The sequence below is a fragment of the Cotesia glomerata genome, linkage group LG2 (assembly GCF_020080835.1).
Source record: "Cotesia glomerata isolate CgM1 linkage group LG2, MPM_Cglom_v2.3, whole genome shotgun sequence".
NCBI lineage: Eukaryota > Metazoa > Arthropoda > Insecta > Hymenoptera > Braconidae > Cotesia > Cotesia glomerata.
The window spans coordinates 27,883,707-27,899,396 of NC_058159.1; the positions used below are offsets into that span (position 1 = coordinate 27,883,707).

The following is a 15,690-nucleotide window of genomic DNA, read 5'->3' on the forward strand; positions in this document are numbered from 1 at the left end:
AAAATATATAAATAAAATCAAATAGAAATTTCGTTCAAAAAAATGAAAATGAAAATGGTTAACCCCACTTGTAAATAATTACCAAAAATTTTATTCCAAAAAGTTATAATAAAAAAATTTCATAGGCTGTACAAGCTATCACAATTATCAGGATAGCGATTATGTTAAAAGTGGATCCGGCTTGAGTGTCATTCACCGAGTTCATGGAATATTATGTGAATCGGTGGTTTTGATAAGGTAGATAATGCACTTCGGAGGCACTTGAGACTGGAATTTCAAAGCGAATCAACACCCAAGTGTCTACATGTCCCTGTTTTATCAAGTTAACGCACTTATCGCCCATGATTATTTTCCCTTATTTATAGTTCAATTTTGTTTAACAAAATCTTTAATACTTTGTTTCAAACAAGGCCATTACAAGTATTTTTTATCTTCCGGATTTTATGGGTGCTCTTAATTCCCGTATTTAAACGATTTATTTCTCAATACCATTATTTTTCATAAACAAAAATCTGTTGACAACTAAAACTACTTAACTGTAGTACAGTAATAAAATACGCATTAACAATAAATTGAAAACCACTAGTTGATTTAACTTCTATACATTAACTTTATTCCGCTTACGAAAGTTATGATGACACATAAATTAACATTAATTGAAGTGTCTAATGTCAGTGTTGCTTAATTTCATTCTAAGTGTCACGCTCGACTAAAAATACTTTATATAATAATGTATTGATATACGTACTCCACTTGACGATCGATGCTTAACTGCAACTATGTTTAATGTCAATAAAACAACTGCAGATTTAACTATGCAATTAACTTTATCTTAACTCGATTAATTGAAACTCTTTTATGTCTTCATCACTCTCTTAGGATACATTGTAGGTTTATGAATCGGCAGTTATATTACTGCAAAAGGTATTTAATTTACAATCAATTTAAATAAATTTATTCTATACTCTCTTAATCGTTTATAAAAACAATAAAATTAATTGAAAACTCGGTACGCACTCTATTAAATTTTATGGCCTCATATAATATTTTTAATTAACTATTCCAGAGTTTTGCGCTCAACACACATTTTATTTACCTTAACATTAAGGAGATCCACGCGAAGTAGTTAAATTTTTAAAACTTCCTGAAAATTTATAAATGCAATCTATGTAGCCTAATGATTAATAAAAAAATTAAATTCCGGGATATTTAATGAAATTAGGTTTGAAAATTGTAATTTTTACATGTAGGTAAAGGAAGATTTCCCCAACCGTGTATTTGGTTAAGAATTTAATGCAATTAACAGTTGTAAAAAAATTTTATTTTCATTGAATTTGATTGAAAAAATAATAAGCTTTCGATTAAAATAATAAAAAAGTTTGGCAAATCCAAAAGTGCACGACTTATAATGCTCATTCGTTCGATAAATAAAAAAAAAAATAGTTAATGTTCTGAAAGAATATTTTTTTAAATTTTATTTTAATTTTTTTTTTTATTTAAATAAGTATTACTTTTGCAATTTACTGTCAGTTTTAAGCTGATCATGCGCACTGAGTGTGGATTTTTTTTCATTAATTTTAGTTTTTCGTTAATAACAAATAAACAGCATTAAATAAGATTACCATCTCCAATGGAGATCTCCGCAAAGGTAATGCCAAGCTAATAAAAAAAAAAAAAAAAAAAAAAAAAAAACTGAATTCGTGAATTTTCACGCAAGTTATCGTATTTTTAACGAAGAATTGAGTTGATTGGCACGAATTTTCTATTAACTATTTTGATATTTTTTTCTGGTTCTATTATCTTAAATTGATTTTTACCAGTGACAGAATTAATCTTTATTAAATAGTTGCGAAATCGAGGCAAAACAAATTTTTCGATCGTAAAGCACTCCCTGATGCTTTGCATCATGAGTCATGCAAAAATAAGTTTCCGAACGTATTACAGAGATATTTTATATTTTTTATGAAAAATCACAAGAAACTTTCGTTTAAAATGTTATGTCCGTTCTTTAAATTGTTGCCCTCAAAAATGTTATTAATTAATTTAAAAATTAATTTTAAAATGCATAACAAAAGTATTTTTACGTATTATTTTTTTATAGATATTCTTTACACTAGGAGGATACTTGGATCTCCTTAAATAAGTCGCTGTAAATTCTTGTTAAATATTTCTCTTAAAGATTTTGATTAATAGAAGGATCAACTGAGCTTTGGTTTGATAATTTTTGAAATAATAAACAAAATACCAAAGTCTTGGTACGAAAATCAAAAGGGTCTCGTCAACGAAACGTGATACAATTAAAATTTGTTATAAAACGATTAAATAAGTAAACATAGCAAACTTATATATAATTACAGTAAAAAATAATTTTTTCTAAAGAGTAAAAATCTTTTTTAAAACAAAGACACGTGTAGAGCACGAGGGTTTGGATGAGAAAAAGATAGCGATGGGAGTAAGTAAAAAATAATAAAAAAAGTAAAACATTGAGGGGGTGAATGAGCTAGGCGGGTTGGGTACGTAATCTGCTAATGGACTCTCTCTATTCCAAATTCACCCTCACTTCGGTACGGGTGTGCCATCACCCTCTGCCAAACTTCCTCTCATCCCTCCGATAACTTCCCTCATCCTCTACTTCGTTGCCTTTCTTCCTATTTCATACCCAGTCTTTATCGACTCTGTCACTCGAATTTCAAACCCAGATCTCCAATGATTTAACGATAGATATTATAAAAAATATAAAAACTTATCATCATCATTAAAAAGTAACTAACACTCAAATCAAAGTTTTATTTTACCCAAAAGGTTTTTTAATTTTAACTTTTTTTTACGCATTATACTCTCGACGCTGACGCATCGTGGGCGTAATTTGCCTGGTCTTGTCTGACCGGTGATCACTGGCACATAAGTATATATTATATATATATAGGGTTGGACTTAATAAAAGCAGATGCTCTTTGAACATATCAGCTGTCTTCTATACATTCACTTCCATATAGTTTTGTTGTAAAATAAAAATATCACATCGACAGTGATTCAATGACTCACTTTTGTTTATTAGTCATTATTATTTTTGTAATAATCATTTCTTTCAACTGATCACCTGGATTTATTTTCAAACTAAATAATAATAATCTATATTATTAAGAGAATAAGCAAAATTTTGTGGCTAGTGTATTTATATGATAAAATGGGTTTTTATGATTAAATTTGGTATCAGTAGAACAGTCTTGACTTGAATTTGTGCCTTTTCAAGGTTTCATTTCATTCTCACTGATAGTCAATTTATTATGATAAGTATTTAGGCTGCATTCGAAAATTCTCTATATCTAGATACATAATTAAGAAATGATCTTGTATTTTGAGAACTATTGACATTTTTAAAGATATAAGCTCATCCCGACATTACACTCATTGAGACCTTTCATTTGAGTACCCATATCAATTTTTCATATATTTATATATATTATATATATGTTTATATAAAAAATATATCAAAAATGCATGTGGGTACTCAAATGAAAGCTCTTGATGAGTGTAACATCGAAATGAGCTTATATCTTTAAAAATGTCAATAGTTAAGAAAGTACAGTGCAATTTAACATAATTAAAAAACGACCTTGTATCTTGTGAAATATTGACATTTTTAAAGATATAAGCTCACCCCGACGTTACACTCATCAAGACCTTTCATTTGAGTACCCACATCAATTTTTCATATATTTTATATATTTATATATATGAATATATGAAAAATATATCAAAATGCATGTGGGTACTCAAATGAAAGCCCTTGGTGAGGGTAACATAGGGATGAGCTTATATCTTTAAAATATATATTATATATATGTATATATGAAAAATATATCAAAAATGCATGTGGGTATTCAAATGAAAGCTCTTGATGAGTGTAACATCGGGATGAGCTTATATCTTTAAAAACGTCAATATTTAAGATAGCACAGTGTAATTTAACAAAATTCATTATTTAATAAAGGAAAATTTTTATTTTTTATAGTTCACAAGTCACGGCATTCACATAGTGACTGCAAGGTTGCTAGTAATAATAATTATTATTATTGCTATTATTAAATTTTTTATTTATAATTGAATATTTAAATATTAACATGAACATGTGATAGTTATTTTTTGATAACGTCTAAAGTACATCTGTTGATGACCTAATTCCTAAACATCGTAACCCATAAAACCAAAGACATTAAATTTTTTAATACCATTAATTTATGATCGAACATAAATTATAATTTATAATTATTGAAAATGAAATAATTTAAAAATAATCTTTTAATATATAAAGTTTGTTAAAAAAATTATTTTATGATTTACTTTTTGATTAAATTGAAAAAAAATTTTTTTTTAATTAATTTAATAAAATTTTTTAAGATATATAATTTATAATAAAAAACAGAAACAAACAAACGGTGAAAATAATTCGAAAGATAAAAAGTTTGTTATAGAAAATGTAGGAGCACAACCAACTATTTGATCAGGCGTCGCAGTATTCAAGGGGATCGTGCGCCAGAATACATCCCGGGTGTTGATATTCCCAGTCCTTTATAACAATCGGACTTTCTCCTCGAACACTTTTGGCAAACTATTATCCAGATTAAATCTGGAACTGACACCGGGCGCTTCATCATGTTCTTGTCCGTCATCTTGATCAGCACCCGGCGAGCGTGTAAAATTACTTGTAAACTCCAACAGAAGCGCAGAATTTGAAAAAGTGTTTATTTACCTCGACTGGTGTCATGTCCATGCCGCGTGATGTGATTTAAACAATAGATTATTATTTAATAGACACAGAGACATAATCTGAAGTCTAGAGCTCTACTCCGAATTCATCCATTTGTATTCAATCGATTGCTTTATTTACAATCCGGAGTGCAAACTCACGTTTATGGTGTACAGTCACCCCTAAATCTCCCATCCCCGTATACGGTTCGAAAACGCAACCCCATCCAGCTTCCTATATATAGTGGCTATATATAGATTAGTAGTGAGCACTCGTAGCGGCAGTAAGGTCGTCTGTTTGGGCCGTTTCGCCACCCCAAATCCCGTCGTGAATGCATTACGCGTCAACGAACGCGGAGTAGCAATATCCTGAGCCAGTTTCTCTCTTCTATGGCCTAGCGCACCGACAAGAGCTGTGAAATAGACGGATCAAGATAGATATATATGTTGTAAGAGTATTCGAAAATAGATGAGTTATTCGGGCTACACCGAGTTATAGCCAAGGGATTATAATACATTACCAATTCGACGAGGTATTCTAGTTCGTAACACCTTCGAATATCCTGCTTTGAGGTAATGGTCCAACGTGGAAAGATTTTTCAGTCGGATAATCTCCTCAGGCTATACGCTTTGCTTCCTACTCTGGATTTGTGTTGAATTTTGTGTTCAGAAACACTATTTTATTATATTTTTAGTAAAAAAATTTTGGAACATTCAAACTTGCAGATAAGATCTAATAAAAGAATTTTGTTATAAATTACTAGCAACCTTGCAGTCACTGTGTGACTGCCGTGACTTGTGAATTATAAATAAATAAAATTTTGCTTTATTGAATAATGACTTTTGTTAAATTGCATTGTACTTTTTTAAATATTGATGTTTTTAAAGATATAAGCTCATCCCAATGTTAGATTCATCAAGAGCTTTCATTTGAGTACCCACATGCATTTTTGATATATTTTTCATATATACATATAGATTTTAAAAATATAAGCTCATCCTGAGGTTACACTCATCAAGAGCTTTCATTTAAGTACCTACATGCATTTTTGATATATTTTTCATATATACATATATATAAATATATAAAATATATGAAAAATTGATGTGGGTACTCAAATGAAAGGCCTTGATAAGTGTAACATCGGGATGAGCTTATACCTTTAAAAATGTCAATAGTTTACGAGATACAAGGTCATTCCTTAATTATGTTAAATTGTACTGTATTTTCTTAACTATTGATATTTTTAAAGATATAAGCTCATCCCGATGTTACACTTATTAAGAGCTTTCATTTGAGTACCCACATGCATTTTTGATATATTTTTCATATATACATACATATAATATATATAAATATGTAAAAAATTGATGCGGGTACTCAAATGAAAGGTCTTAATGAGTGTAACATCGGGATGAGCTTATATCTTAAAAAATGTCAATAGTTCTCAAGATATGTCATTTCTTAATCATGTATCTAAAGATAGAGCATTTTCGAATGTAGCCTAAATACTTATCATCATAGACTGACTATCGGTGAGAATGATATGAAATCTTGAAAAGGCACAAATTCAAATCAAGACCTTTGCAATGACACTAAAAAGCCGATTTTATCATATGACTATCCTGGAGAAAAAATTTATCTTATTCTGTTAATAATATAGGTAATTAAAAAAGTATTTTTTAATTATTTTAAAAATTTCTCATAATTTCGCTCGGATTTTCTCTCGGTTTTTAAAAATTTCTCACATTCTTTTAGATTGCAACTGTACTAATTAATAAATAGCAAAGTTGTCTCGACGAAATTCTGAACTGAAAATTAAACTATGAAAATTTATTCCCATTGTCTCTTCCAGGGCTGATGTATTGTAAGAAAATACGGAATAATGCGAACAGAGGAAGAAGTAGGTAAGAAAAAAAACTTGGGGAAGCTAGGGGACACTTGTCAGTGTCGCAAACTGTAGGGCTCGAGAAAGAGGAGACTCTGTAAATATTGTAACAAGTGTGGCTCAGCAGGATAGAAGCATGCTTGTGACGATATCCTTCTTGCTCCCCTTATCTTTTTTAATCGATAGTCCTTGTTAATTTCACAATTGGAGTTGTCATTTTCACTATATTATACAGGGAAGATATTCGTTGTTATATAAGTTAAAATTTTTCTAAAGATTCTTCGAACTTGTGAAAATTTTGCAAGAGTAAAAAATCTTATCTCTGAATAATCTATTTGTTTTTTAAAATAAAGATTATCATATCAAATGTAAACTACTTTCTCTATTATCAACAGTATTATTAGTTTTTCGCTTAGAACTTAAAAAAAATAGCACAAATACTTTTGGGAACTTAAATCTAACTCAAATATTTGGTAAAAAATAAAATTTCAGCAAAGTGTTGACGTTAGTTTTATAATTCTTGATAAGTAATACTTATCTCGTGTGCGTTATGTATAAGAAGAAATACTTAAAATGTCAAATTGTAATTCTATACGTTTGAAAAATCAGGCTAAGACGGTCTTAGTGGGACATCGGATATCTCCAAGGTCAGAGTCAGAATGTCACTGAGGTTTAAAGTATAACACAAAAAATAGTTGTTCTTCTTTTTAAATTATCTTTATGGTATCTAATATTAATCTTATGATAAATTCCAGATTCATCTGCTGATTTGAAAAATTTTCTCTTTTTAGTAGATTTTATAAAAATTTAACTATTGCAACTTTTAAAAAATTTAGCCATTTTTTGACTCAGTTTGTCGAGCTCAGCGTCTCTAATTCATAATGGATCTTCTCTAAACTCAATATTAAAAGAATAAGAAAAGTTTTGTGTCAAGATAGTCATTGCAAAGGTCTTGAATTTGTTTCTTTTCAAGGTTTCATTTAATTCTTATCGATAGTCAATTTATTATGATGTATTTAGGCTGCATTCGAAAATCCTCTCTCTAGATATATAATTAAGAAATGACCTTGTATATTGTGAACCACTGACATTTTTAAAGATATAAACTCACCCCGACATTACACTAATCGAGACCTTTCATTTGAGTACCCACATCAACTTTTCATATATTTATATATATTATATATATGTATATATGAAAAATATATAAAAATGTATGTGGGTACTCAAATAAAAGCTCTTGATGAGTGTGATATCGGGATGAGCTTATATCTTTAAAAATTTCAATAGTTAAGAAAGTACAGTGCAATTTAAAATAATTAAGAAACGACCTTGTATCTTGTGAACTATTGACATTTTTAAAGATATAAGCTCATGCCAATGTTTTACTCATCAAGTGCTTTCATTTGAGTACCCACATCAATTTTTCATATATTTTATATATTATATATATGTATATATGAAAAATATATGAAAATGCATGTGGGTACTCAAATGAAAGCTCTTGATGAATGTAACATTGGAATGAGCTTATAACTTTAAAATCGTCAGTATTTAAGAAAGTACAGTGCAATTTAACAAGTCATTATTTAATAAAGCAAAATTTCATTTATTTATAAGTTATTAAATGAAATCTACTTCCATTTCGGCTACCAAATGACATTTCTTTGGTTAATCAGGAATGCCGAAAGAAAATAAATGAAAAAGTCTGCATCTCATCGGCCCGAGATTGCGATCTATCATTGAATGTTTGCGGGACCCCAAGTAAATATATTGAATTTATTTATTACTCCGGTCCACCGTCACGGATCGTTCTCTGGCGTACAGTATACTGAGTATAAGTATAAGTATAAATCCTAAGTGTAGGATCCTAACGTTGGCGAGAGTGGGGTGGACTGGCAATCACAACCCCGGACCACCATTAGCTAACCATATGATTATTTCATAGTGCCCCCAGTGTTGTAGGGGCACCCCCGGGTTCTTACGCTATCGTGGGGTGCATATCTTTGCGCTTCGTGGGCACAAATAGTGACTACACTAGTACAAGTATCATTTTATTTCATTTCATTAGTTTAGGGTCTCTCGCTTTCTCGCTTTTATGTAACATAACATAGACACAGTAGACGAGGACGAAGCCGTGACTTTGCTCCAATTCAAGCATAATAATTTGGAAGTAGACCAGTGGAAACATTGAAATGACGACCTGTCACTGGTCATACCGGCGTCACGGATTTCCGACTGCCTGATTGATTAAAATCTAATGAATAAAAAATATTTATATATATCAAAGTCATTCACAATATTAAAAGATTATAAAAGGTAAACCCTAATACCAATATTAATATAAATATTAATTCTTCCATACTTAATCTAAATCCGTTGATTAAAAAAAAATTAATTTTAATATTACATTATTATTAAATATTTCTTCTTTGATAAATTTTTTAATTTTATTATTGTTTTATTATGAATTATTTTAAAAGACGAACCTTCTACTGACACGTGGCACTTGATTATGATTAAACTGTAGTTTATCGAGTGTCGGATATCGAGAGCTGGATCACCATTAACACTCTGGACAATTGATACTAGGATTATAGTATTCGACAAATTCTCTAATAAAATGCACCGCAGTGTGTTGCCTGGATTAACATCTCTTCTGATTATTTCTTGCTGTCTCCCTAAAATTTGTGTACCAAGATTAGTTTATTCTCTGTATAAATATATAAATACATATACACACATATTACTACCGATGACGAGCAGAGGCGGTATAATATAACATATAACATGAATAATATTTCAAAGTAAGCAATAATATATCCTTGTAGGGGAAAAGAGAAAGAATTGTTTATACATGTGTATATATGTGGTGTGTATACAACTGTATGCATTGTCATTCATCGTAATATGTATAATAGTAATATTCCAGCCGGCCGACTCGATTCGTAATGCTGATGTATTGATAGGGTCACTTGGGTGTATCAATGTCCCTTTGAGATTTGCGTTTCTAAATCCGATTCGATAATTCTATGGTATTATTGTTGTTGTCATCAGTTATTCTTTTTGGGTTATTAAACCCATATTTTGCCAGCGGATTTGTATCATAGTTTTTTAACTCTTTGTTACTCTTTTGGGTTCTAATTTATTGCAAAAATTGAGAGAAAAAATTTATTTTTTTTTAAATTGCCGGTTGAAGAAATGAAAATTTTCTTATAGTAATTTTATCGTTGAAAAAAAATTTTTTTGATCAGAAAAAAAAAAACAATTTTTGTCCCAAATTTATAAAATTTTTTTTTCAACAAGAAAGTTACTAAAAAAATTTTTATTTCTTCAGAAGAAATAAAATTTTCAACAAATTAATTTCTTATTACAATTTTTTTTTTCTCAGTGCATAATGCTAAAAATTTATAAATGTATTAATTAATTTATATATTGCTTCTTCAAATTTTTATTTTGCATGAAAAAAATTCTTCAAATTTATATATTTATGCATTCATTGTTACATACAATCGTGGATATTAATTTGAGTATGTTTTTAAGTTTACTGGAAAATAGCCATTTGTAAGCTCAAACGTTTATAAACTATATAAATTTTAAAATTAGTTGATGATGTCATTTGTAAAATTAGTCACAAATAAAAAATGATATTAATGAAATTAGCGAAATTGAAATTTCACCAAATATAAATTCAGTCATTTATAAAATAGCAAAAATCAAAAATTCGTGGCTACGTGAATTTAGCCAATTCTTACTGCAGAAACTTATAAAATTACCCGATTGTAGATTTTGTGAATTGTAAAATTAGCCGTTTCTAAATCTCTCGTAATTCTTGAACAGATCGACGGATCAAAAAATGATTTGAGGCATCTAAAAGTACTTCCATAAATTTAGTTTTTCTGAAAATTAGAGCAGATTCGACCGACTTATTCAAAAGTTATAAGAAGTTAAAAAACGGCTAATTTTACAATTCATAAAGTTTACAGTGGGTAATTTTATAAGTTTCTGCAGTAAGAATTGGCTAAATTCACGTAGACACAGATTTTTGTTTTTCGCTATTTTATAAATGACTGGACAGTAAAAAATTTTGCGTCAATGCGTCAAAAAATTTTGTGTTAAAAATTTTTATGTTAAATATTTAACACTTTTTTGTGTTAATTTAACACTATAAATGTTAAATTTAACACTATAAATGTTAAATTTACACATAAAAGTGTTGAATATTTAACCCAAAATTTTTTGACGCAATGACGCAAAATTTTTTACTGTGTGAATTTATATTTAGTGAAATTTCCATTTTGCTAATTTCATTAATATCATGTTTTATTAGTGACTAATTTTACAAATGACATTATCAACTAATTTTCAAATTTATAGTTTATTTGTTTTTTTAGATAATTACTTTAATCAACTTAAAAGAAGAAATATATATATATATATATATATATATATAGTGGACTCTCGATAACTCGAACTTCAAGGGAAGTGATAAAAACTTCGAGTTAACGAATTTTCGACTTAACAAGATGTTCAAAATTTGCAAGTAGACCAAAAAAATTAAAGAAACACTTGATTTGCAAGAAAATAACTTAGAGAGAAAATATATATTGCAAATAAGAATATAAGAAGCATTGAAAATTCTTGTAGGAATTTAGATTTGATTGCTATAAGCTTGGACAGTTCGGAAAAAAACGTCTTTATATTTTACTAACTTCGACTTATAGAGTTTCACTTTTAAAATTCGAGTTATAGAGTATAAATATCCTTTATCGATACTGGAAGGGAAACAATACTAAGTTCGAGTTACAGAGTCTAAATAATTCGAGATATCGCGAATTTAAGAGTTCAGCGGAAGGGAATACAAATTTTTTTCCAGTTACTGAGGATTTCGACTTAACAAGATTCGAGTTATCGAGAGTCCACTGTATATATATATATATATATATATATATATATATATATATATATATATATATATATATATATATATATATATATATGTCAATTAGTTAAAAAATCTTGCATAAAATTTTAAAAGTAATGGAAAACGCTATTTTTACAATCCTCACCAAAAACCTTAAAAATGGAAATACTTAAACTATTTCTGTAATTATCTTCTCAATTATCTTCTGTAATTATCTTCTCAATTTTACAAGATTGAATAGTTATTTAAAACATGTCGCTGTAAAATTGATGTTAATTATAAAAACCAAGTAAAGATTAACTTAATATTCTTCTTAAATTTTAAATGATCAAATTAGTGAAAGAGTTTCTAAAAAAAACTGTCATATCCTAATGGGAAAAAAAATTAAATTAAATCTAAACAAAAATTGTTTAATGTAAAAATATGAGGACTAAAATCCTAGGATCGCTTACCTCATCTCGTAGCTGATTAGACGCGACAGTTGGTCGCGTCGTTGCACTTGCGATAGGGTGTGTATTATATATATTTCCTATTCTTCTTCCATAGATCGAGGCGAGAGTACGTCGCGCGGCATTTCACGGGGGTCTGTACCAACTCTCCATACACTAGTATGTAATCTGTTGTCCTTGCCACTGATGTATATGTATATGTATATGTACATCGATATATATATTAGCAGCGCTTGGTTGCCGTATGTGCAGCATAGGATAAAAAGAGATGCTGGGCGATAATACTTACTGACAGGCCGGTCTTGGTCCCCTTGAGTTCTCCATTGGGGTCGTCCGACCCCGAACCTCCACTCGAAGGTTCAGGGTTCGTAGACGAGACGATTATCGCGTCCCGTTAGAATTATTTTAGCGAGAGTGAAACAGAAAATTATAAGCAGAGTTTTGGAAGGGGCTCGGGAGAAGAAAAACATACACACTATTCAGCGTACCTAGTTACCCGGGATCCTAGAATGAGCAACTAAACTGGAAATATTGAGTCGAGTGTGTTGCAAGAGCAAGAGAGATGTTAAACATGCAGGGGTTGCAAAGCTCTACACAGAATTACCCACTGATGTTATAATCCTCTCGTGTTACGCCGTCACACATGCTTCGTTGTAAGCAATAGTATTTTTTGTCCATCTCACCCTCTTATGCCTTTACTTGTCTTCTTTATACTACTGTATACTCTGCTCATTCAATTTCAATCAACCATCACTGGCGACACTTGTCAGCCAGATAATCATCCTCTATCTAAAAATCATATCAAAAGTCATTCACATTTACACTTGAATTAATTATTAACAAACATCTATGTTGATTTTATTTTATTTATATTATAAATTTGTTTCCAGGATAGTCATATGATAAAATTGGATTTTTTAGTGAAATTTAGTGTCATTGCAAAAGTCTTGATTTGAATTTGTGCCTTTTCAAGGTTTCATTCCATTTTCATCGATAGTCAATTTATGATGATAAATATTTAGGCTGTATTCGAAAATGCTCTATTTCTAGATACATAATTAAGAAATGATGTTGTATCTTGAGAACTATTGACATTTTTAAAGATATAAGCTCACTTCGACATTACACTCATCAAGACCTTTTCATTTGAGTACCCACATCAATTTTTCATATATTTATATGGGTGATTCTCTGTAAGGACGTCTTAAATCTGTACAAAATTGTCCAACCAAATTATTTTTGATTTTATTAGAAAAAAAAATTAACAAGGGCTACAAAACTATCAGCTTAATCATAATAAATAAACAGCCGATTTAATTTTTGCTTTTTCGATATTTGTGTATCTTTTACCATATAACATAACAGGAGACTGTTTGCCAGGGGACTATTTTTTTTATCAAATTGAGAAAAATCAAGCAAACTATTTCAATGCATTCAACTTTTCAAGTTCTCAATGAATGTTTACATTAATTAGAATAATATTAAGACTTATGGGTCCAATTTTATAAATAAATTATAAATAAAAATAGTTGCCAGGGGACTGAGTTTCTCGTGGCCCAAACACATATTTCTAGCACAAACGGTGCTTTGACACTAAATAAAATGGCGACAAAGCGCTAACAGCCCTATGGTTATTAACTCAAGGCTAGTTAGGTCCTTATAACCTTACAAAAGGTAAAATAACACGCTGGATTTTTTTTTGGCTTTGAACTTCTGGCAGGGGACTGTTCTTAAAACGCCTGGGACAAACTTTGGTTTAATGAATTTAATGAAACAAATTAATTTTCGGTACTTTTTATTGAAGAAGATTATTAGTTAACTAATTAAGTTTATAAACATTATGGACCAAATTATATATTATGGACGAATAACTTAAAATTTAATCTGAAAGTTTTAATTTTGGGAATGGGACAGCCCAGGGAACTGTTATTTCGGTGGTTCACAAATTTATAGCAAAAAAACCATAATTTATTTCATTTTAGTTTTCAATGCTCCAAATAGAAATGTTTTTTTACTTTCGTAATAAATTTTATTTAGTAACAAAATAACAATTTTTTTAATAAAGAAATGCCTGGGACAGCAAAAAACATCCCTACAGAGAATCACCCATATATATTATATATATATATATGTAAGTATGAAAAATATATGAAAATGCATGTGGGTACTCAAATGAAAGCTCTTGATGAGAGTAACATCGGGATGAGCTTATATCTTAAAAAACGTCAATATATAAGAAAATACAATGTAATTTAACAAAAGTCATTATTTAATAAAGCAAAATTTCATTTATTTATAGTTCACAAGTCACGGCAGTCACATAGTGACTGCAAGGTTGCTAATATATTTTATTTACCTTGTGCTATTTACCTTATGCTTGCAGATTCCTGGTAACTGGAGGCCTGGTGGACCGCGTGACTCGTCACAACCGGGCGCTCATTGAAACTGATTACCTGCTCGAGCAAGAACACGAATCTCCGCTCCTCCTGGCATCCTACGACCTTCTGCGTCGGCTTACATGTCACCTGAAACGTGTCAATAATCATGATAGCAATAATTTTAATGTAAATCACGAGTCTGAGCAAACTAGTGCAGAATCTCACCTGTTGGGATGTCTCGAGTCAACTGAAGCCGCCGGAGCTATTGGGTGTCTTTACGCAACATTTGCTTTGGCTCACCAGAAATGTACTTCACCCACACCTGGGCAAACTGGCTCATCGTCCTCTTCTGCGAAACTCATGGCTTTGCGGACTCTCAAATTGTTGAAGTCTATTGGTCAAGTGGATCTTCTAACTCTTCAGGTATAAATCAATATTATAAGACTGCATATTTTTAGGTATTTCATGATAAATCAACTATTTTTAAACTAGCTTTGATTTTTCAGTGTGTTTAAAGTAGTCCTTGTGATTTTTATTTCTATTCACTGGGAAAAAAAAAATTTCATAAAAATTTATTTCTTTTTTACAAAGTATTGTTTTTTTGGGAAGATTTTTTTTTTAATTTATCAACATTCATTTAAGTTGAAAAAATGAAATAAAGTTTTGAAAAAAATAAATAAAAATGAAGCTTTAAAAATTTTGAGTTAACATGAAATATCTCAAAGATATGTTTAAATATATTTATTTATTTATTTATTTACATATAAGCCAGCCAGCATTATAATTCTATTAACTAATATAGTAAACTTTAAATTATAAATTATTATTTTTAATTTAATTATTAAATTTAATTATAGATTGTAAACATAAATGTAAGTATGTATATAATGATATTACACAAAAAAAAAAAATTTATTTGAATCAAGTAAATAATTTTGAAGAATTTCATCTTCTTGATTTGAGTAGAAAAATTCTTAAACTAAGAAATTTTTCTTAGTTTAAGTAAATTTTGCTTAATTCAAGAATTTTTTGTGGTAATTATTTACAAATAGAGTCAACCCCATTTTGGACCATAACTAGGTGAAAAACATTCTTAAATTTTCTTTTTTGATTTTGCTTGTTTTATTCGGCGCATTTATGATAAAAAATGTCGTGAAAGAAAAAAATAAAGATTTCGATAGTTTTTTTTGACTTCAAAAGTTGGAAAAAATTTTGGCATTCATGTTTTTGGATAAAATTTCTATAAAAAATCGAACAATTAAAAAAAAAAGTTGAATATCACAATTTTCTAACAAATTTAT

General features: G+C 29.4%; 1 protein-coding gene across 1 annotated transcript in view; it reads left to right on the forward strand.

Moving 5' to 3' along the window:
- Positions 1-15,690, forward strand: part of LOC123260125 (S phase cyclin A-associated protein in the endoplasmic reticulum) — a 40,180-nt gene that overhangs the window by 12,980 nt on the left and 11,510 nt on the right. Inside the window, exon 7 of the mRNA XM_044721080.1 lies at positions 14,395-14,812. Coding sequence (XP_044577015.1) covers positions 14,395-14,812 — 418 coding nt within the window. The remainder of the gene's footprint in view (positions 1-14,394; positions 14,813-15,690) is intronic.